Source organism: Oryzias melastigma, linkage group LG9, assembly GCF_002922805.2.
Source record: "Oryzias melastigma strain HK-1 linkage group LG9, ASM292280v2, whole genome shotgun sequence".
Lineage (NCBI taxonomy): Eukaryota > Metazoa > Chordata > Actinopteri > Beloniformes > Adrianichthyidae > Oryzias > Oryzias melastigma.
In genome coordinates, this window is record NC_050520.1 from 25,087,829 (window position 1) to 25,111,276 (window position 23,448).

Consider the following 23,448-nt stretch of genomic DNA (forward strand, 5'->3'; position numbering starts at 1 on the left):
AACACTTTAGCCTTCAACGTAACCAGACCGACCTTTTTGTGATTCCTCCACCGCCGCCGAGGAGGGAGGGGAGTTAACGCCATACATCAGGATTGACCCAAGAAGCTCTGAGTGAGTTCGTGCTGGGAAAAAGATGTTTCACCGCTCGCTGTCCAGGCAGTTGAGCCCAGTATGCTGCCTAACAGCAAGCAGGCTCTCAAGAGATTTAAACTGCAGGCGAGGGGAAAGAAGGCTGGAGATCAGGAAAATCACTGGTATCCGAAAGCCGATCGTCCAGCTGTGTGTGTTCCACGTTCCTCCTTTAAGTTGCCTCACGGAAAGCAAAATGCACCCTCATCTTTCACATATGGCCTACCTGATGCATTGTGCCAGTGGCTGGGATTGCTCCAGCAGGGAGAATAAAAATGCCAGCTTTACATTCACCAAGGTCAGTGTGCCAGCAAAACAAATTAGTTTCACCTTGGAGCTCAAATCCCGCTTTAGAGCCTTGGCATCGCAACCAAACAGTAATTCTTTCATCAAAGGTCAAGGTTTTCCAAAGACAGTCAATCAGCAGGAGGAACTGCACAAAACACCACCAAACACTAAGATTTCAGTCCTTAGCTCTCTAGAATGCACGTGCTGCATCAGAACAAACACCATTTTTTACAATTGAACCCAGCTGCTACATAAGAGACTACAAAGGTCTAAAAAATATCCAAAATGGTATCACCATAGGCAAGAACCTCATAAAATTTCACAACAGGCTGCCCCAAAAATGAAACTAAAAGGAATAAAAACCCAATTTTCAACTATTTGGATTCATTTGAGTGGTCTTTTCCAGCAACAACTGAACCGATATGCTCTTTGTTTAACATGAATTGTGCAGCATTGGTGGAGGTCTTGCCATCAGGGCTTCAGCATTGATAAATAGGCAATGTGATCCTTGGTCATTTGAAGTAACTGACAGGTTATTTTCCTTTATGTAAATTCCAGGGCTTTACCTTCTCTCAACAGTAAGAACACCTCTTTATATCCTAAATGACTTTCCCATAGAAAAAAACATGCTCAAAGCACAGTTTATCATCTAACGAGGGAAGATCTTCTGCCATACTTCCCAAAAAATCTGCTTCTTTTGCTCTGATCCCACTAAAGGTTTTATGTGAAGTACTCTAGAATCTGCATGTGCAGATTCCCTGCTCTCTGAAAGACTTGGTGGATCGGGTTTCTGTGTGGCCAAAACTCTGGCTGTCAGTCCTTCAGATTGTCCTCTCCAACCCCCTGGGCTGAGAGCTCAGCCAACACATTGTCCAAGTAGTTTGGGTCAGGGTAGCCATGGCCGGTCAAGTTGGAGCCAAATTCAGTCTTATGATGAATCTCGTTCCACACCACGGTGTCCGACTCCCCTGTGGTGCTGGATGTGCCGATGGTGAAGATAAGGCGGCGGTCCCAGGCCATGATCAGCAACTTCAGGACCTGGAGACATAGAAAAGAGAAGATTTATGAAGGTCTCAAGATGAAAAAAAAAGAAAAAAAAAGTTATGCAAGTGGTTTCATGGCTCACCTTCCTGCCTTTCTCATTATCAGGAAGGTAGCAGTGTCGTGGGAAGCCTCTGGCGCTAAACTTCTTCCCTGCGTTGGGGTGCTCGTTGGTCTGGAGAAAATGTTAAAAAGGGAAAAAAAATAAAGTCACTCTATTCTAATTAAAGCCTAATTGTTTGCAAATGTCATCAGCACCCCAAGGACGTGCCTGACTGTTAACATGGTTTAGAAAGCCCTTCTGTTAAGGGGGCCATTGAGGCATACTACACTGCAAATATGTAATTACCTCTTTAATAATCCTTAAAGGTTTACGTAACACAAGGAATAAATGAATCACCTTGATTTAAATTAATGTACAAATTGATGTGGTTGTTTATGCAACACATTCTGATGAGCAAATGGTGACAATCTTTGTTGAAGCTGCAATAAAACATTTTTTGCATGTGCTTACAAGGTCAGTTAGTTACAATCCAATAAAATTTTTTTCTATTGTAAATTTGTTCACATTGGTCTTTTACTTATGATTTTGCAATTTTAACTCAAAATCAGAACGTCATTCTTTTAAAGACATATTTTCGGATATACAAGAGATTCTCATCATGTACAATTCATAATACTTATGCAATTAAAGAGGAATGGGAATTGGAATCCAACAATATAATTGAATAAATAACTGCAAAAACAAAGTAAAACAGGTATACGACAGGGAAAAAATGACCGCCTCCCTTTAAAAGAAAATAGACATATTTAATGAGAAAGGAAATAGAGTAAAAGAATATTCAAATGTTTAAATTAGAGGTTGTTTAATATTTTAATCTATATTTAAATGCACGTATAAAGATATATAATTTTATTGGTTGTTCGATATACTATATTATATTTTTTATTTTTTTTCTGTCTTTAAAGAACTGACTGTGCTTTGTCTGTAGAGTTCCTCTATTTGTTTTTGTGTTTTGATCTGTTGTGCACCAGTTGTTGTGAAACTGAAAAATAAAAAGTGAAAAAAACAAAGAAGACATGTTTTCTCCAGCGCAAGAGGAGCTTGTTATAAATTTGCCTCTGGGTTGTGGCCCTCACTGTTGGCACGGAAGTAACCCTACATTGATATCCCAGTATTCCTTTGATTACTTTCTTGCCTGCTAGCTTAAAGCACCTCACAACCGCAAGCTAAAATCAGCGCTGCAAAAAAGTAATATTGGATCCATGCAGCCGGTAGCTATGCGAGGAAAACGGAGACGTTAAGGATCTATTTGTCTGCAAGTGGATGCTTCAGAATTGCAGTGAAGCAGTGAAGCCTCACTGCTTCGCTGATCATCAACATTGTGAGTTTGTTCAAACTGCAGATTTTCATCTGTTCCTGATACATCCGGATTTGAATAAAGAAATACTCAGAAACCCAATTTTAATCTTACATTATTTGAAATGTATTCTCCATCATGAGAAAAATGCTAAAAACACCAAAAAATGTCATTGAAGTGGATATTTGCTTCAATAGCTGGTAAAAATTAACAGGATTTTATGGATGGTATTTGGACAGAGAATGCAGAAAGGGAGACAGAACTTAAGCAGAGTTGCTCACTGGCACTACATCATGACCTCCAGCACGTCTGACCCCGGGGACTCAAAGTCTGCTTGCTGGTGGACAGAGATAATTTTGTTCCCTCCATTAACAACAATATCATCACTTAGTAGAAAATGCCATCTCTCTGTTGTCTGACTGCAGTATGCATTGAACACAAAAATAAAGAACATTTCTGTTCACAAAATGCCAGATTTAGACTAGTTACACACATAGTCTCATTACAGGGTCTGCACCACGTTTGACCTTTCAGCCAAAATCTGCATGTCACACTTAAGCACTTGCAGCAAGATCACAGACTTACTTAGCAGGATTTAGGATTAGGCTAGGTCTGAAAGTATTCACCTGAATCCCTGCAGGAATGTCATAGACAATGCGAATAGTCTTGCAGTCTGAGTGACCGGGCAGGGAGTGAGGGATAACATGGTACTCCATCTTCCCAGGGGGCTGGGTGCCTGTCTTCTCTCCATAAATGGTTTTGCATGTTGGGCACTGAAGGCTGCCATCCTGGTCAAAAGACAGTGGAGAAAGCAGCAACAGAACAGTTCATTTATGTGAAAAACATACAAATAAAATATATATATTAATATTTTTCAATGAACTTTTCATGGCTATTTTTTTAACATGATATATTTGTTTCTTTGTAATGACACAGAGCAAAATTAAGGCTAAATTATGTCCTCCTCCCAGGCTTCAGAGAGCTTAAGATGATTATCATCCCTTGTGTGATTCATTGCTTCCTTTTAAAACTGACTAAAAACTGCTGATGGTCAACAGTTGGTTGCTGATGAATATGCTTTTACTTGCCTTATCTGCAGCAGTAAGCAGAAAAAAATGTGCATGTCATGCAAGAAAAAAAAAATAAAATAAGTGGGCAACATTTACAGAGATTTTACCAAGTACTGGGCTCCCTATGACAGATCTGATGAGGGCAGGAGATTTTCCTGCCTGATTATTTGTTGGTGCAATGCAAACCCAGTCAAGCTGGAAGACGGTGGAAGTTTACAATCTTATCCCTGAGCGACATCATAACTACTCTGGCTCACCAGCTCTTACCCACCTTATTGCCATTATTATACATGGCCAGCAGGCACAGCAGATGGTACATGTGACCGCACTTGCCAAGTCTGCCAACCAGCTCTGGCTTGATGCCTTTGTGCTGCAGGACTCCTTCATATCCTGATGACATGACCAGCCTCTCCATGCAGATGGTACAGTCCTGGAATAGTTAACCAAAAGGCTTTACATGCCATTGTGCGTGCACATCTACTGGGAAGTTAGAGCCCTTTCTTTAGATTTGTGACAGTTAGAGATAACAGGTTGTATCCTGAATGTTAAGACATACAGTATGTGCACTTTTTCTTACCTCATCTGGGACCACTTTTATCTTCTCTGCATATCTTCTCACCACATCCTCTGGATTTTTACCTTTTTATAAACAAAAACCAGAGTTATTCTAAAATAATGTGCATACAGTAAGTGACATCACCTTTTGGACTCAATTTTTTTCCCCACACTCGTATAATCCCTGTGTGTAGCCAGGTTACTGCGGCTGAGAGCACACCCGCAGCTTACATTCCCAACATGCATATATTCCATTATTTCACCCCTAAGCTTTTGTTTACTTGTTCGGGGTAGGGAGAGTAAGTGGAGGACGTTTAAAGCCGGAAGCAACAACCATAGATGCTGAACAGAAAGCAGACTACTGTAAGAAAGGGTCGATGAAAAAAATAAAAAACGAATAAAAAAAGAAAAAAAAAAATCTGAAATTACAAAAAAGCTGTGAAGGCAATGAGGTGCTGGGCTGCTATCCTCACACAGCAGATGGTTTGTCACATAAAACCATCTGGGAGGGTTTTACTGGAAAATGTTCTGACTGTCGGTAAAAACAAACTTTCCAAACCTTTAGGGGGAAAAAAATAAGGGAGAGTTTTCCTTTGCCAATTAAAAATAATGATAACAAAGGCAAACATTTTGATTGTCGTCTGTGAAATAAATATTCTTGACACTGACATGATTTTTAAAAAATTCACACATCAACACTTTTTAGGAAAAAATAATGTATGCTGGGATTTATGCTAACACATTTGAGCAAAAAAATCCTCTATTTGCCTTTTATTAACTCATGTATTGCTGTTTTTCTTAATTTAATCAAGTTAATGAAACAAACTACATAAAAAATGTAGCACAAAGACCCAAACAAGTTGCTTTCAAAATCTTGAAAGCAAGATAATCTTGTTTTTTAAGGTCGCAGTGTGTGTGCTAGCAAAAGTTAACACATTTTTGTGGAGCTGAGTTTTAAAAGAAAAGGTGTTAAAATGTTTTTTTTTATTATTCTATTTATCATAACCTTTTTCTTTTGTAGTGATTTTTGGCCAAATGTATTTGGTAGCCATGTTGTTAGCATTTAGCTCTGACAGCCTCACACATTGACTGTTCACAGTTATGTTGCTAAATTTGTTTAACTGAATTTATTTCTTCAGAAAACAAGTTTCATATAAGAAAAACACCATGTATTTGTTAGCTGCTCTTTAAAAAGCTTTTGATATGCACCTTGTTAGATAAGTCAGAATGAGAATACCTTTCAAAGCTATGCTAACAGCACTCAAAACAGTCTTTTCCTACTCCCGAATCGATAATAAACTACAGTGCAGGACTATCCTGGATTTCAAAAAAACAATGGACACCATACTCACTTCTTTCTTTTTTTTTTTTGAACAGCAAATATAGACACACATTTCGCAAAAAAATAAATAAATAAATAAAAATTACGATTTTAAGACTATGTTCCGAAGATGAAAACTTGGATGGTTTATAAAAAATATATCAAAATACTTTTTTTTTCACTTGAAAAGTTGTTCAAATGCATTGCATTGTGGTCTAAATTTGCCAATCCAGTAAATAAATAAATGTTGAAATCAACAGTTACGTGTCATTATTTTTCAAATCCAGAAATTTTTCATTAGTAAAAAATTTGCAACTATTATCAAGATTAAATGGATTAAACCAAAAACCACTTTTTTAAATGCTCATCAACAGCTTTTTCTGAAACATCTTGCAAAGCTTGGCAGGGGAATGGTGGCCTGCTGACAGTGTCAGTGGTTGGTCTATTCTTGGCAGTTTGTTTCTTGTTTATTAACAATAGCACCATGAAAATGTACAGCTAAGGCCTCTGCTGTCTTTGAGTTCCGGTGACAGTCTTCTCTCAGTGAGACTCACCTCTCTTCAGGTGCTTTTTCTTCGTTTTGCGGCGCATGCCGTTGATGCCGGGCACAGGCTTCATGTCGCTCTTGTTGATGGGTGGTGGGTGCAGTATAGGCTTTGGAGCTCGAGTCAGGCAAACTGGCAGACCTGCAGCGCACATCAGGATACCTGTCATACCTGACGCATAAATGGAACACACGTGTACACAGAAGAGGGGAAAAAAATAGTAAATTTCCTTTAGGATGAACAAATGTGGAGATTAGTTTAAAAAAAAAGCCACACACACACACTGACAAAAATAACTTCTAGCTGACTGCCAAACAGATGCTGCAGAGCAGATGTGGACTAACCTGCTAGGGCTGGATGCACTGGTCCAGACCCTGTTAGGTTCTTCACAGGGAGAGCAGGAACACTACAATAGAGAAGAAATAAAAAAGTATAAATACAAAGAAATTAAAAGAATAATAAGGAGGCCTAAATAATGCTAAAGTGAAATGCAGCATGCTTCACTGTAATACGATGGGATGGCCTGATTCAAATACAAAGCGCTCCAGAAGAGACTGAATCAGCATGACATTTGGAGAACTTGGCGATGGTGGAAAATATAGATGACAGCTGACTTGCACTGTCTTTAGGATATGTGGAGCACAGCAGACACAAAGAATTTGTGTTTGTCTGAGTACGCAGTTCAGTGAGTTTCTTCTCATAGTACTGGAGAGACGCAGTTGAAAGGACATTCCACCGATCAGCAGAGTTAAAGAACAACTTAAACAAAAATCAGTGACAACTCTGCCTAAGTCGCAGCTATAAATACCAAATCCTTTTGAGGACCTTGGGAATCGCTGATTCAATTCACAAACACCACTCGAAATGCATCAAACTTTGTAATAAAGGCATTACACTAATCTCCTAAGATGTGGTGTGAATATAAATTACTTCAAGAGTTTCAAAGCATGAAGTGCAGCTTCAAGGCATTTTGCCTGCTGTAAAAACTAGTGATGTTAGATAACTGTCACAAACAGGTGACTACTGTACTGCTACGGTGGAGACATTTTGCAGACCACCTCCAAAGATGAGTCAGAGAGCGGTTTCTGGTCACGGACCAGAGTTCACTTGAGTTTAAACAGACTGAAAATTTGTTCCGGATTATCAAGGGAAACAAACTCTGGTTTACTTTAAGCAAATCAAATGTGTCCAGTCTGAACACACCTGAATTTGATCTCAAGAGTCTTCTTATAGCACCAAGACTCTGCTTCATGAAATGCGGCTAATTTGGGGGCAATAACATCAAAAACAGGCCAATCCTATCAATCATCGGATTATCACATAGTATCTTTTTGTACCTACTCACTATAACTAATAATATTGCTCTCTCTGGCATTTTTAATCTTTTGTGAGTCTTGCTTCTTCAGTTTTCACTGAGGACTGTTTTCTTTCTCCCTTACTAGTAATACTTGCAGCTTCCTTTGTTAAACTAAGACCTTTACAGGGTTTGTTTGTTTGGTCCGCACCAGAGTTCAGGTGGGCTTTCACCACCCTAATGTGATCAAAGTGATCTAGAGTATAACCAGTATGCAGACAAGGACCGGTCGGCCAAGGTGCAATGGACTTCAGGATTGCATTGAAACAAATCTGGCAGTCAGTTGAGCCACGTGGAATTTCATGGTTATTGAACATGGTGAAGAATTTGAATCAAACTGCTCCCCAACCAAAACACACTATGAAACCAATGGGATGGTAAAAGAAAAGAAATTCAAAGTGTCCATTGATCTTCCTTCATTTCCCTTGTTTACCAGTCACACCACTGCTCCTATGCTCCCCTCGCTTTTTGGCCAGCAGAAATCTTTTGCCCTGCAGCTCCACAGAGTCCCACAAATCCACATCAACAGACCTGCTTTGATATAGGTAAGAGCCTCTGTTCCTGTGCCAGGAGAAGCCCTTCAATAAGCTCAGTGTGATAATGAAAAAAGAAAAAAAAAAACCTTGACCATGGCCAGCAGAGGAGCTGATGTGTCTCACTGGCTCATGATAGAAGCTCAAGGTGCACTGTGTCTCACATCAGCGGACCAGAAACAAGGTGTGGGCAGCACTGATGTGAATCACAGTGAGGTTACACTGATGTCAAGAGTGACAGATGATTCAGAGGTGTGAAACCAAACCCGAAAGTCATTAGGTTGGAAATTCCTTGTTTAAACTAATTCGTTGAAAGTCATAGAAAACAAGACAGAGAATAAAAACCAATAGTAGAAGTAAAACTAGAGCTAGAAAGCAGTCACACACCGAACAATAAGTGCTTTCAACCATTTCAGCATCAAAACACCTCAAAGGCAAGATGTATCCTGTCACGACTGCATGTATATTTCATATCATTCATAGGAGAGGGATCAAAGAGCTGATTTACATCAGAAGAAGCACAAAACACCAGCTCTCCTTGTGTGCTACATGCAATTTGAAATAAATAAAACACAAATGGCTGTCATTTTGAAAGCGTTTACAAAAAAAAAGACATTTAAATTTGTACTAATCATTGAAAAAACATGAATACATTTTATTTTCAAATAAAGGTAAAAACCTTATTTGAATTTTAGTAGTTTACTGCTGTGAAATTTCAATGCTGCACCCTATAGATACTAGTTTATTACGTATAGAAAATTGATGAATAGATCAAACTTTCACTTTTCTGGAAGACCATAAACACTGAAAGCTTTTCCCCCGGGTGTCCTCTTCACGCAAGCGTTTTTTTAGCTGCAAGCAGCAGGATTTCTGTTTTTTTCTTTTTCTTTAGCAGAAAAGCATTTACAGAAATTACACCTTGAGGTTGTCACGGCAGCAACTGCCTACTTAGTTGGCTTTCAAGTTTTCTGCCACAGTTCTAGCAGTAAGGAGTTTAGAGTAAATACAGAACAGCTAGTTGTGTTTTTGAGAAAATGAAAGCGAAGCTCTTTGGGGTAAAACCATATGACCTGAAATATATGCATGTCTTCGGTCCACGTGTCCACTTGTTAAAGAGAAAACAAGAAGGAACAAAATCTAGCAGTTAGTGCAGGGGGAAATAAATAAAGTCAAATCCACCAAATATTAAAACGCCATCGTCTGATGCATGTCAAAGCAGCAAATTTTAGGGAAAAATGACCATGTTAATTGTGTTTTTTAATAGATTTATCTAAAAAGCCACAACAGTAGACTTGAATAAATTCTTAAAGGGTTCTCTCTGAACTGAATCAAACAGATTTGAGGGCTTGAAAATCAATTTTTAACAAACAGGAGATGCCAAATTCCCCAAAAAAGTCAAATGACTCAGTAGATTTAAAAAAATAATCCCGAATAATAAATGGATAATGTGCTGTCTCAGTGAGCGCTTAGATGGCATGGTGTGAAGAATGACAGGGCTTTAGCGTTTCCTGTGACTTCTGGGTTACGGAATTTGGGTTTCAATGAGGCGCGTTGAGCAAACCACATAAAATCTAGAAGCTTCTGCATTTCTCTGCACCGTTTTCTCAGCTGTCACTTCCTCCTGATGTGTTGTCACTTCTGTGCTCCATCCCCCAAGATTTTTGGTTTTCATAAATGTAGTTTGCCATTTTATTTTTTAACAAATGACACATTTCATTTTTGATCCCTGCAATAAATATAATTTGATGCATTGAGGTTTCTGCCTTTCCTCTAATCAACCGTATCCCTTCCTTATTCAGGTAAACTTTAGTCCTTTTTCAAAATCCAATCCTCCTCCATACAGTGACTCTCTGTTATGCCTCGGTGCGAAAGTGCTGATGAAGGAATAGTATCTCCTAATTTGTTTACAATGCACTATTAACATGGAGGGGGAGGAGACCTGATGGCGAGAACTTCAAGTGTGTGTAATTGCAATATTGATGCAGAAGCAGAGGCATACCTTTCCCTCTGCCACAACAGAGCTGGAGGTGGAGGCATAACTGACACCGTGAAAATGAAATGAGGAATAACAACACAGACGATTTGATGAATTGTATCACTGCAGCCACTCCAAGTACGCTGATTTATGAAATCGCTACAACTTTAAATGTTGTCCAGAGGGATAGATTAGATCTGAACCAGAGTAGACCACTGAGGAGTAATGATCCATTCTGTCAGACATATCCATGAGTCTCAACTTCCTCAAACTCTGAAAACAGGAGCTTGATTCTCAGCTATTAGTGATCTTTCTCTGTGATCCGGAAGTGTTTTCATTGAGTTTGGCGCAAACAAAACTCCCAAGAAGTCATAGAAAAGTTGTGCACTTCTTATTTCCGCCATAACATGAATTGTATAAATAGTTAAAATACTCTTGCCGTCAATCAGGCCATAAATTTTAAAGATGTACAAAAATGTCTGTCTGACATTGAAGTCGGGTCTATGAGCATTTACAGTGTGATACAAATCCACATTTAATGCCATCATGGATTGCTGACTGACAAGAAATAAACTCACCGGTCAGATTTTATGCATTTTTTGAAAAATTTGAAGTTTGAGTGAAAACACGAAATTTTCCTTAAACTAGATGACATTTGAAAATGCTTCTTTAGGCTTTTTAATATCTATCTTTTTTGTTTTTGACTTGCACAGACAATAACTCCAGTCTAAACAAATTTAGTAAATAAAATTGGTCCTAAATCAAGACAAACGAGCTGCATTTTGCAGAATCTTACTATATAATATGCATAAATATATTCATAACTTTATTTAATTTATTCATAATGTCTATATATTATTCAAACAACTAACTGTTAGTGGACAAAGAAAAAGCCCCTCTGGAGGAAACGTTGTGGTCAACTAAGACCAAGACGGAACACCAGGAGGGAAAAACCCCTTCTCAATAAAAAATTGGGAAAACATCAATCAAAACTTGAATAATCTAATGCAGGATTAAAAGCACACTGAAGCTGGCGGTGTTGGAATAACAGTTATGTACAGATAAGAAGTGATCACAAAATGAAAAACGTATTTTCTTTTGCGCCATTTAGTTTTTAGGCTGGAAAATGACACTCATTTATCGTAAAAATCATTTCTTTTGACCTGTTTGAAACCTAAAATCATATTTCACGATTAAATTAAGCGTTTTCAGGATTTCTAAAGCTCTGTGTATCCCATCTGCAGGTATCCCCACTGTTCTGTGCAGATGTGTGGGCTGCCCAGCTGGAAAACAAACAAATGTGTGGATGTACACCAGCAGATGGTGCCACTTCTAATACCTGTGCATGTGAGATAAGTGCGTCTGGTTGAAGCCCCCACACCTTTAGTTCACAGTCTGTTATATCATTGTGTCATGACATAACAGTAATAAACATTCACATCTCCTGATGTGAAGCAAATTCTAAGAAAATGTGTGCTTTTGTCGAAAAACCGGTAAACACAACAGGTTTATGTGCAAATCTAAAATAAAACCCGATCTAATTAAGCCACAATACAATCACTACCTGCTGTGCATCCAGTGGCTGTTACATGAGGGCGTGGGCGTGTGAAAAACAGATCTTTACATTCTGTGGGTTTCTCTGTTATCCGTCTGAAGCACGCATGTGGGAACCTGCGAGGGAGTTCACACATGAGATTGTTTGTGTGTGTGACTGCAAGCTTTCGTGTTCTGCTGTGCGAATGTTAACCACACTCATCCTGTGTGTGGAGCCACTCGCCTGGGAACCGGCCTACTCCGTCTCACCCTACGCTGTTCTCCCCCTCTCGCCGACGTCTCCGTGGATCTCTTTAAGTGAAACTGTCCCATCCCGTCCACAACTCCACGCACCTGAGCCCTCGGGGAATTCTTAAAATGCAGATGTCTAAATGGGTCATGCTATTCTAACCCTCTGTCACAAATACCTATATACACGTTTTCAAGCAGCTAAAACCCATATTTCCTTTAGTGACCAGAACTAGGCCATAGAAAGTGAAAGCATTTATGCCTATTTGAGTGGTGGTATTACACATGCAGTAAGGGTGTCTTCCTCCGTGAGCAATGAGAACGAATGGAATCACATTAGATCAGAAGATGGTTTATTTACACATAAGAGAGCTTAAGATAATCGGAATAAACTCCCGTTGTATTAGCAGACTGTGGATTTTTGCCTCTTTTTAACCCTTTAACACCTGAGGTGTCGCTGGCGAAGTTTAAACAAAATCTTTAACATATTGTAACTTTTCAACCATTCAATGCAATTCCAGCACATTTTCTCCTTCAAAATCTGCTGGAATTACATTGATTGTGTTAATGGTTGAAAAGTTACAGTAAATCATAAAGACTACAACTCCAATGTTAAAGGGGTAACTTACTTTCTAAAATCTAGGGATGTAAAATATAATAAAACATATTGAAAAAAATCAATGAAGGAGTATCGAAACTATAACAATATTCAAGACGCTTTTAAGCACTTTATTTTGAAAGTCGATTTCCTCGCCCTTTAGAAAGCAAAACTAGTTCTTTAGGTGTTCATGATTTGTTTGCTGATCTTCTCGGTTTCGTGTTTGTCAGGTCAAGTTAAATAACACTGTGCCTTTACGTCCTGTTTGAACTGAGATCAGCAGAGGAGTGCGTGTGCTCACTTTCTGTCTAAACTAAGAAGCGTGAAGGTCATCTGGAGACAGAGCGATGGACCTCCTCTGTTCTGATTTCAGCTGGTAGTGTGTGTTAAGATGGAGCAGGGTGCTCTACGTTTTAAAGACCCCCTCCAATGAAAATTGTGTGTTTTTGGTGTTTTTAACATGTAGCATTTTCTCATGATGGAAGATATATATTAAGAAAATTAAGCTGATTTTTGAGTATTTCTTTATTCAAATCATTGTGAATCAGGAGCTGGCAAAAAATGCTGTTACTAACAGTCCTGCTCACTATGGAGAGAAATTAGACTCACCCTGATTTGTGCGTGCGTAATTCTTGATTTGTAACTCGTACAATCCTTTTTGTGCATAATTACAAAACTTACAAAATTAAAAAATATATATAAATTACATTTTACACATCCACAAATTAAAATGACAACTTGAAACCAATTGCACTCGCAAAACTTTCAAAATTATGCACGAATTGCTTGTTACGAACACAATACCGTAGTTATGCACAAATCTGATGTGAGACTCTTTTCACATCTTCAATATTCGTGCGTAAGTGATGTGTTTAACTGCTGCCAGAATCCTGGGTCATCAGAACTTTGAGCCGCTTTGAACTTAAATGGCAAATAATATCTGGTGAAACTTGAAATTTTCCCACTTTCTTAAACTGATATAACCTGGTAATTATCACTCAGCATCACTCAGGGACAAATCTTTTCTTTCTCTGAGACGTGAAAAGGGTCTCACATCCGATTTGTGCATAAATGTGGTTTTGTGTGTGTGTAAAAAGCGATTTGTAAGTTAATTTTCAAATATTTGTGCCTATAGTAAGTTTCACCTGTTGTCATTTTAATGTTTGCGTTTGTAAATTGCATCTTGTATTTTTTTGAATTTCTTAATTTCTGTACTTATGCACAAAATATGTTGTGTGAGTCAAGAATCAAGAATATGCAGGCACAAATCCAAACTTACGGCACAAATCAAGAACTACGCACACATAAATCCGGGTGAGTATATTTTCTCTCCATATCTCACCACTCCGAGGCAAATTCCTAATGAACTCCTGCCGCTCTGCAGTAACTATGACCTAGAAAACTACTTTTTTGTTAAATTTTGGATAAAAATGGCATAATCCTAATTAATAGAACCACTGGGAACACTTTGAAAATAGATCAAAAGATGATCGGAGTGGAACTTTAAATAACACCACAAATATGTTTGATTTTCTATTGGTCAGTGTTTCGAATTAGACTTTAAAGTGATTTCATTATTCAAAACAGCGGCTGGGTTTGTCTGAGTGACCTCATCATCACTACTGCTGCACCTGACCTTCAACTTTATTCAAACAGACAATTTTACAAAAGGGCTAAACGTTGATTCATCACCCATGCATCCACACGAGGACAAGAAATGGGTTCAAGATGTGTGTCGCTGCTCAGCCGGTCGCCAGTCAGGGCCGGTCAGATGGAAAATCGGCGCATCTCTAGTAACGGCGCTAACACACTTCTTTTTTCTCAGTTCCTTTCTGTGATTCACTCCGAGGGCAGAGTGCTCCACTGAAGCTCCCATATTTCCTTGATCCATTATTCATTCTCCCCTATTGGAGCTTTGCCTCCATGGCAAGTGTGTTTCCACAGCGACACAAGAGGCCACTTCAAATGTGTGATTGCATGTCTCACCCACTGCACAATAAAACAATGATGCACTTAAACGCACAGCCGGATATTCCACTTACAGCCTCAGACTGTTTTGCATGACATAGCAACCATGGCGCAGTCTGATGGCAACAAATGACTTCAAAGCACAAGCAACAGAATGATCTGAGGGAGCTGCAGTATTTCACGCCTACTGGGGCCAACATAAGCTCATTATGAAGCAAAACCATGGACGACACATATGGAAACAAAAAACGAAAAGTGCTTGCTCAGTGTAGTCACAGAATCGAAAAGGTTTTTTTTTCCCAAGATGTATTGATCAGCACATAAAAGACTATTCATAAATCAGCAGTATGGGGTGTAGAGAATGACACAATGAGTGCTGCACACAAGACACATTCAGTGTGGAGCCTTGTGAGGCAGACATGGAGACCGGTTTTTGGCTTTTTATATCCTCTTACTGCTTCGGTGGAGCAAATTTAGCTAAATCTCAGCTTTATGCCAATGCTGTCAGAAGTATGGGGCTAAAAGAGGTTTGAAAATAGAATCAGAAAAAAAGAAAAAGGGAACGTTTGGCTCTCTTTGCAATCATCATTACCCTGCTGGGATGGTTCCTCGCGCAGTCCCCATGGAAATGCGCTGCGTGCCCGGTCTGTTCAGATTGTTCTGTCCGTTGATGGTGAGAGCGTGGTGGCCGTGGCCGGATGAAAGCGATGGCATCACAGGGGAACAGGGGAAGTTGGCAGGGGACAGCGGAGACTGCACCTGTTCAGCTTTCGCCTGCCCGCCCCCCACGCTTATGTTGTTGTTTTTGGTGGTGGATGAGGTGGATGTTGGAGACCAGAGCGAGGTTCCAGCAAAGGTGTTGCTCTGCCGCACAACAGTCCCCGTAGCACCAGCATTGCCTGCTGATCCCCCATAGAGCTTCCGCCGCTGAGAGGCCAGAATAGCGTTGGAAGCCGCCCGTGTGCTGTTGACCAGGATGCACTGCTGGCAGGAGCAGGGCTGGCCGGAGCTGGCGCCCACCGGCCAGGACTGAGACTTAGGAATGGAGCCCATGATGAGCGGGTAGGCGAGGTCCATGCGTCGCCGTAAACGACGCTTTCGCTGGCTCTGTCTGTTGGTCTGGCACATGCTGTTGAAATCAATGAGGTAGCAGAAGCCCAAAGAGGTCAGGTCCAGCCAGGGGTGCTGCTTCTCATAGGCATTCTGGATGGTCACACAAATCTCCATGTCGTACAGCGTCCACGAGCCGTTGTCGTTCTCCCATTCCCACACCACGCCTTTACCGGGGGCGGACGAGGGCTCGTAGAAGTTCCTTTGCACTGGTCTCATGGTACCTAACAACACAGAAAAGACAGTATGTGAAAAAGGGGCCGTCAATTTCAGAATTTGCAAAACCAAGTTTGAGATTTTACAGAAGCTCTAACAAGCTCAGAAGATATTCAGAAGACCCGAGCTTTTATTTGGGTCAATTTTTTTAAATGAATCTTTCAAATCAATCATCATGCACTGAAATATAAACGTTTCCTGCTGCTCCTGTGATTGATATGAAGTGATACCCATGGACATAGTTTGAAGCCTCGAGGATAGACTTAAAATTCTATCCTGACCCAGCATGTACCAGCCAGACCTCTCTGGTCATCTGGATCTGGTCAGTTTCTAGGGTCAAAACCAAACATGGAGAAGCTGCAGCTTCTATGGTCCACAGATCTGGAACATACTTCCAGAAAGCCTTTAATCAACTAAAGCACTCAGTTTATCTACATCCAGGTGAAAGTACCACCTGTTCTGCTTAACTGCTTGAACATGCAGTCCGATAAATTCACTGTACTGTAGTCGTATAGTATTTTCACTTAGTATTTATACAGGGTGGGCCATACGTTTCCATATATAGGAGAATGTAAATATATATATTTATATATTAGGCAACCTGGATCTGTTTTACCAAACAGCAACAAATTTAAATCATGCTGATAGCTAAATCAGGAAGTAGTCGAATGGTTTCATGAAATTTTAACAGGAAACATGAAATGATCACACACGACACTGTGGCAAAACGTTTTCAGAAGTATTGCAGATCAATCAGGAAGTGGTCTGAGACATAGAGCCACAGATGAAGACATTATATAAATAAAAACTCGTTCCATATAGAATGTTTATTTTTGTTCTATGTATGGAAACTCATAGCCCACCTTGACACTTATTGTGTTTTTTTATGACTAATTTTTATTTAGCAGCAACTTTATTATAGTGACAATGACAGTAAATCAACTGCAATTGATTAGGTTTTATATGGGATTTATTTAAAAGTTTACATCCAAACTGTTAATTTGAGTTTATTTTAAATGCAGTTCTTTGAACACAAGTTGAAATAATAACTAAAAAAAATGGTAGACTTTAGCGTACTTGTACCTGAAGTCAACGTTTTTACAACTTGAAAGGCATTTATGAATTAACACAATAAGGCTGGACAGAGAAGAAGTTCAAGTAGGTTTTTCAGAAGCAAACAACATACCCACAATGCCCTGCTGCCTCATTAGCCCTCTATTCTCTATGACAACAGGAATGAGGAGGACAATGAGGTGAGAGCTTTGCACTTCTGTCCCTTTGCTGATGGCGACTCAGCTCCCACTTCCCTTATAATACAATTACTTTATTCACACGGGAAATTGGAGCACCTCGGCCTATGCATCTCCGCGACATACGTCAGCAAGGGTATCCAGGCACTCCAGGACTAAACATCAATCCTGCCTTCCCCGACTAATTTAACGGGTAAATGCACTCTCCCTCTTTCCGTGCCAGGGAGGACCTCTGTGATGATGGAGGGATGGGTGTGTGCACAAACAATGAATGACTTCAGGACTGATCAGGGGAGGTTGGTGGACAGAGGGGCAACTCCTCTTTCAGCAGCTGGGGGTGCCAAAGGATGTACTGCATCAGCAGAATCCACGGTCTGACCTTGAGTGTCTGCTGCAGGTTGCTGCTGAAGGACTTGGTTGATGGTTAATTTCATTTGGAGCTGCTGACACACACACACACACACACACAGTGAGCAGCAGCCTGTGTCTCTCACATCTTCAGCCAGTCAAGCTCACATAACTTTCTCTGCTGGTTGCATCTGTGCCTGCTCATGGCTCACTGGCTTAACTCCATCTGCCGTCTACGTAGGAAATATTGCAATCTCACAAGATCTATTTGAAAATGATAAATTCCAAACACTGCAGCCATCTCCAGTTCTCTGTAGCAGTAAAGAGCTCTGCGTTGGGTGAGCCACTTGCCTCAACTTTTCATCACAGGGGGCCACACGAGGATTGTATTGTGCTCAGCACTTTCAGCAACGCTGCTTGTTTTTGGTCACAATCAATAGCGGCGCAGCTCCTCACAGTCTTGCTCAGAGGAAGGCTTAACACAAGCTTCATAAATATTTGAACATGTTGAGATGTTTTATTCCTTAGCATTAACTTACCCCCCACCCACCCAAAAAAATAACTTTGGTAGGGGATAAGATGAACCTCATCTCTCCTTGAAAGCCCATTAGCACTGCTCAGACTGGTCTCACAGGAATATGTAAAACGAGCTGAACTTCTTCAAGCCGTGTTAGGCTGTGGAGGTGTTTGAAGGTTACAATTACATGCAGGCAATAATCTATAATGCTGCAAACTCATTTACTGCTTAGACTTTTTTCATTTTACATAAACAATGCAACATTTTGATGGTTTAAGGATATTTTTGGGGGATAAAAATGTATTTTGGAGCCACAAGCAGCATTTAAATGTGAAAATTTAACATTTTCTTTATTTTTTGAGGATTTTCTTAACTTTAAATATTAAAGTTACTTTTGGGCTAAAGCATCATCTGATTTTTTTAAGGTAAAGCCGTAGCATCTGTTTAGTTCTAAGTATTCTGAACAACTCTGGACACTGTCAGACTAAGCCGTATTTTTTTTTGTTTTGTCGAGGTTTGCTGGTGTAAATGACAGACAAATTTTCATAAAAGCCATTTTATATTTGATCTAAAATCATGGACAAAGTAGTGGTTGGTACTTTTATAGACTGATGATTAATTATCAGCCACAACTCTGCCGTAATGGACATGTACCATCAGTTATAAGGCTTGCCTGTCCAGCCTATTTGCCCATTTTCAGTTTGGTCACATCCTATTTACAGAAGGAGGCAAAACAATATGCTTCTCTCTTGGCAAGACATAAGATATTCTATGAACAAACTGACTGTCAATTATAGATCAAAACAGACAAACACTATAACACTCATTCCAGTGAGCATTTTTAATCAACTATTTTTCTGTTTCTTTGGGTTTTTGTAATTAAACATGTGAATTTAGTCACCATACGTACCCTGGACCAATACCACTCCCAGGTTTTTATATGGTGTATATATGAAGCCTGACTTAGGATGACCACATTGACTCAGCAACATTCCAAAATAGGCAAATGAGTTGAACATGTGGGAGTTTTGTTGGGTCACCTACCTACCAATAAAACAAAAAGTACCTCTAATTATGCAAAATCTTAAAGGCGCCATACCATGAAAAGCCAACTTTTTGATCTTTTAAATGTATAAAGAACCCCAAAGTGGTATTTTGATCCGTTCACGCATTTAAGATCATCCTCTAAAAACCTGCACTCTCAACAGCAGCCCATCCCATACCCATGAAAACGAGCGGGTCCTCACGATCTAATGTCACAGAATGAGACAGCCCCTTTCAGAAAGAGTGTACTCTGTCAGGACCATCCCAATCTAACACCAAAACTCAATTTCTCCACGGAGCTAGAGGTGATCAGCAAAAAACTTTCATTTTAGATGGAGACTACTGTACATCTTCCAATTGTGTCCTGCCTTCAATAAATTCCAGCTCAAACAGGTATTTGTTACTTTAGATGCGGGGCTCCTTTAAGACCCCCCCCCCACACACACACACACATACCCCCACCCCCCCACACAGTCGTGCAGATGTCGAGTGTATATGTAGGGTAAACCAGTGTCGCGATGGCCAGGCCTAATAAAGACAGATATATGGTATGTGCATCCATCTAAAAAAAAAAATAAATGTTTATTGTCGTGGGAGAAATCCAGACATGCTGCCAGCTCTAAGAGGACATCATGAAGTGGGCGGAGCCTCAGGAATCAAGTCGTTTTACTTCCGGGTAGGAAAAAACTCACAAAAAAACAAATATTTCACAAATAATCATTTTTTTAGTGTTCCAAAGGTAATATATGATCATATTTATGGATATAGGTCACTCTGAAAGGCTTAAGAAAATCATGGTATGACCCCTTTAAGCTTTAATAAAATAAAAAAAAATTTTGACAGAAAAAACTGTCATTAAAAATATTTGATCAATATTCTAAAGTGTTTTATAACCAGACAGTTCATTTATTCATTTTTGTAATGAAAATTAAGATTCCCTTCAGACACCTATGGAAGCGTATTGCATACATTTTTTTTTTTTAAAAAAAGTTGTTTTTTCATTCTTTTTTGTGATTTTTGCTCAATTTTTTTTCCAAATCATAGAACAAATCTGAACAAAAAACACATTTTTTTTGTTTGTTTATAATACAGAAAAAATTAGGATGGAGATTATCATTTTTTTTATTGAATGCAGCCTCCAGTGGCCATAAGAGGAAATGCCATGTTTGATACTTCCAGGTTGGCTTCAAATTTGGGAACAGAATGTGCCAGTGTTCTCCCTGTGATTCTTCCTGCTCTCTGTGTCAGGAAGCTAAGTGAAAGTGGCCACTTCCTTTCTGAACTTGTGTTGTTCCTCCACCATCTTTCCTGCCTTCCATTCTCATCCCTTATCTCCCTCCCGCGATGTCCTCCAGCTGTCCTTTCCTGACAGTGTGGTCTCCCCCCAGGGTGAGCTGGATCTGTCTGATGTATTGCTACAATCATTCTGCTTTTTGTGGGATTCTAACCCCACTGTCACACAAGTAGGGCCAGGTGGGTTCATGGTGGAGCTCAATTGACCTTTTAGCTTGAGGGGGGAGACGAAACCATGTTGTTTTCGGCCCTTAATAGCTTTGTTTTTTGTAGGGATGTGAGGAACGACATCTCAGCGAATCCCCTTAGAAGGAGAAGATAGGCATCATTAAATTGCAACATCCTTGACCTTAAGGGTAGATTTCATTTGGCTCTTATAACAAATGTATGTTTTCTATTTTAGGACATATTCAGTAAAGAATTTCAAACTATTTTAGATGATTAAAAAAAATACCTCGAGCTTGTTAGAACTCATTAGTAGCTTATATTTCATCAAATTTATAAGAAAATATGACAAAACACACCTATTGGAAGGTGGCAGCAACTTTATGAGAAAGCTGCAGTTAAGTGCACCAGATCGTCGCATAGGAAATGTTTTGTTGTCACGGGAACGAAGGGAAAAGGAGGTCTGACCACGTGTGAAACCCTCAGATACTCCTTTCACAGAGAGCAGCATCAACAGTGTCGAATCCTACTGTAGGCTTCATCTGCTGCTGACGCCAGCTTTCCTTCTTTTGGATTTCTACCAACACCGTCGCATTGAGCTGTTTTAACATTTTCCACTCTGTCATTAGCTGGAGCCCATCCTGCTCTCTCTCACGCTACACTCTTGGACAGAGACTGGAGATCTGTGTCATTGAAAAACACCACCATGCAGTTGCCACTCTGCTGCTGCAGAATGGAAAACTTCTGTAACAATCTCATAATTGACAGAACTTTCTTACTTCTTTGAAACAAAGAGTTGCATTTTTTTGCATATAAGCGACAAGTCAGGGAAAGGGGTTCAGTTACAGGTCTTTTTCAAAGATACTTAAAGTTAATCCAATGTTAATAAAAGCTGAGGAAACAACCGAATAATAATCATGTTGAGAAATCTTCATTAACGCGACCATACTTTGCTGTAGAAAAAGGTAAGCAAAAGACTTTCAAGTCTGAACGTCTTGCATTTTTTTTCCTGAAGAATGCTAGTGCAAATGCAGGGGATTTTTTCCCTGACAATGCTGAAAAAGTTCTGTGGCAGAAAGTAAAGAAACTGCAGAGCCAATAATTCAGTCTAATTCTTCAGTTAATGTTCACGTCAAATGTCCTGTTAGAATGAATTCTACATTTTTGGGACACATTTGGGGTTATAAGAAAAGTAAATTCAGGTATTTTGAACAATTTAATCTAATTTTTTTTAAAAAGTCTGTGTTAAGTGAGAAAAAATGACCAAAAAAAATCCTTAACATCAGAATCTGGCATGAGGGTACTATCATGCAGGAGGCAAGGTTGTCTGGTGGAAACTTAAATAAAAATAATAAACATGTCATTGAACATGACAAAGCCAATGGAGTAACAAAATAGCTAAAATAAAATAAAAATAATAATAATAAAAAGGGTGACAAAGCAGATGAGATGACAATTAAATACATCGAGGGTCATTAACAAAAAATGATAAACAGCTGTTGGTGATTATCTATATGAACCTGGTGTGACTGACACGGACGCATCAAAACATGACCAAAAACCAAAACCAAAAACTGCACAGTCCTCACAACATAGATTTAATGTTTTACCTAAAAAATTGTAAAAAGTATATAAACTGATTTAATATCTTTATAAATGACAGGAATGCAATTGGGACTAAAAATTGGTTGTATACTAAACTGAGTACACAATTGTTTAATTATTGCTAATGTAGCAGCAAATTTGTGAAAGCATTGTACATAAAATAACATTTACTTGTGTGAAAAACTAAAGTTTAGTGGAGATTGTTGGAAGTTAACAAAAGGAAAACATTTTTTACTGTTTATGCTTCCACAGAATGCTTGAAAGGCAAAAACTTATGATAAAATTGGGAACTAATGTACTACAGAAAAGCTTTTGGTGGTGTGTAAAAACAGGTTTAGTGGTTTAAAAGGGGTCTCTTCATGGTGCAAACAAACAGGTAAAAAAAGTTATATTTGACAGATAGCATTGCTGGTTTGTCCTAAGCTGTGGTGGCTGTATGCTCGAGCATGGAACCAGTGGAAATGTGACAAAAATCCAAATAATTAAACTAATAATGTTTGTTTTTTTTGGCAATGTTAAAAAATGAAATAGAGATTTGTATGGTTGAAGTTAGGCATGGCATTAAATATGACAGTTTTATTGGGGTCTCCTGTGTTTGAAGAGCTCACCATCCCAGATGCTCATCTTCAACTACAGACCAGATCATTGACTGTATATAAGAACTGGAAGAGTGATTGTGATGTCACTAAGAGTTCCAACAAAATGTAGTCAATTCACTCACCACTTTTTCATGATACGGGCATCATCATGTTGGAGCCAGAACTCGTCAGTAAACAGGGATTGGTCTGAGTCAGTCTGATTTAATTTTGGCCAATCAGGTGTTAGCTTGTTGGAACTCTACAACCTTACCCTTTGAAATCAGGCTACAGAGAATGTGTCAATAAAACTCTATGAACGTTTGATGTGAGCTTTTATTGAGGTATCTTACTGGTCAGTTTATAATATAATATGAATAACTTGCAGTAAAAGGAAAATATGAGAAAAAATTGACATTTTGGGTCCAGCGAATACTTCCTATTTGGTGCACGAAGGGGGTGGGGACACTTCGCATTTTTCATATACAGTCAATGGTTTATGGTTTTCCAGAAAGCCATCCATACCCAAATATTAATAACTCTTTCTGTGATATTCACAGAAAAAGTCAGTAAATAAATACTTCAATGTCTTCCTGTTAATTGTGTTTCTAAATCTATTCATGATCTTGCCCCGGTTTACCTAACTGAGCTTTTAACTGTCCGCAACCATTTTAGTTTTTTCTAGAAAAAGCGAAAGGTGAACTGTGATGTAGAAACGGAACACTCTATTCTGTTCTTTCCGACTGTGGGGGCGGGTTTAAAAAAGGTACACGGACTTCTCACACGGATTTCTCAAAGCAAGATT

General features: G+C 39.2%; 1 protein-coding gene across 5 annotated transcripts in view; it reads right to left on the reverse strand.

Moving 5' to 3' along the window:
• Positions 1–590: 590 nt before the first annotated feature.
• dtx1 (deltex 1, E3 ubiquitin ligase) overlaps positions 591–23,448 on the reverse strand; it is a 41,914-nt gene continuing 19,056 nt past the window's right edge. For 4 of the 5 annotated variants that reach the window (XM_024275970.2, XM_024275971.2, XM_024275969.2 and 1 more), the window contains 8 exons: positions 15,113–15,854; positions 6,655–6,716; positions 6,320–6,481; positions 4,467–4,528; positions 4,161–4,319; positions 3,446–3,607; positions 1,544–1,633; positions 591–1,455 (listed from right to left, as the gene is read on the reverse strand). In XM_024275970.2, coding sequence (XP_024131738.1) covers positions 1,231–1,455; positions 1,544–1,633; positions 3,446–3,607; positions 4,161–4,319; positions 4,467–4,528; positions 6,320–6,481; positions 6,655–6,716; positions 15,113–15,854 — 1,664 coding nt within the window. In that variant the 3' untranslated portion in view covers positions 591–1,230. The remainder of the gene's footprint in view (positions 1,456–1,543; positions 1,634–3,445; positions 3,608–4,160; positions 4,320–4,466; positions 4,529–6,319; positions 6,482–6,654; positions 6,717–15,112; positions 15,855–23,448) is intronic. The other variant, XM_024275972.2, reaches the window with a different exon arrangement.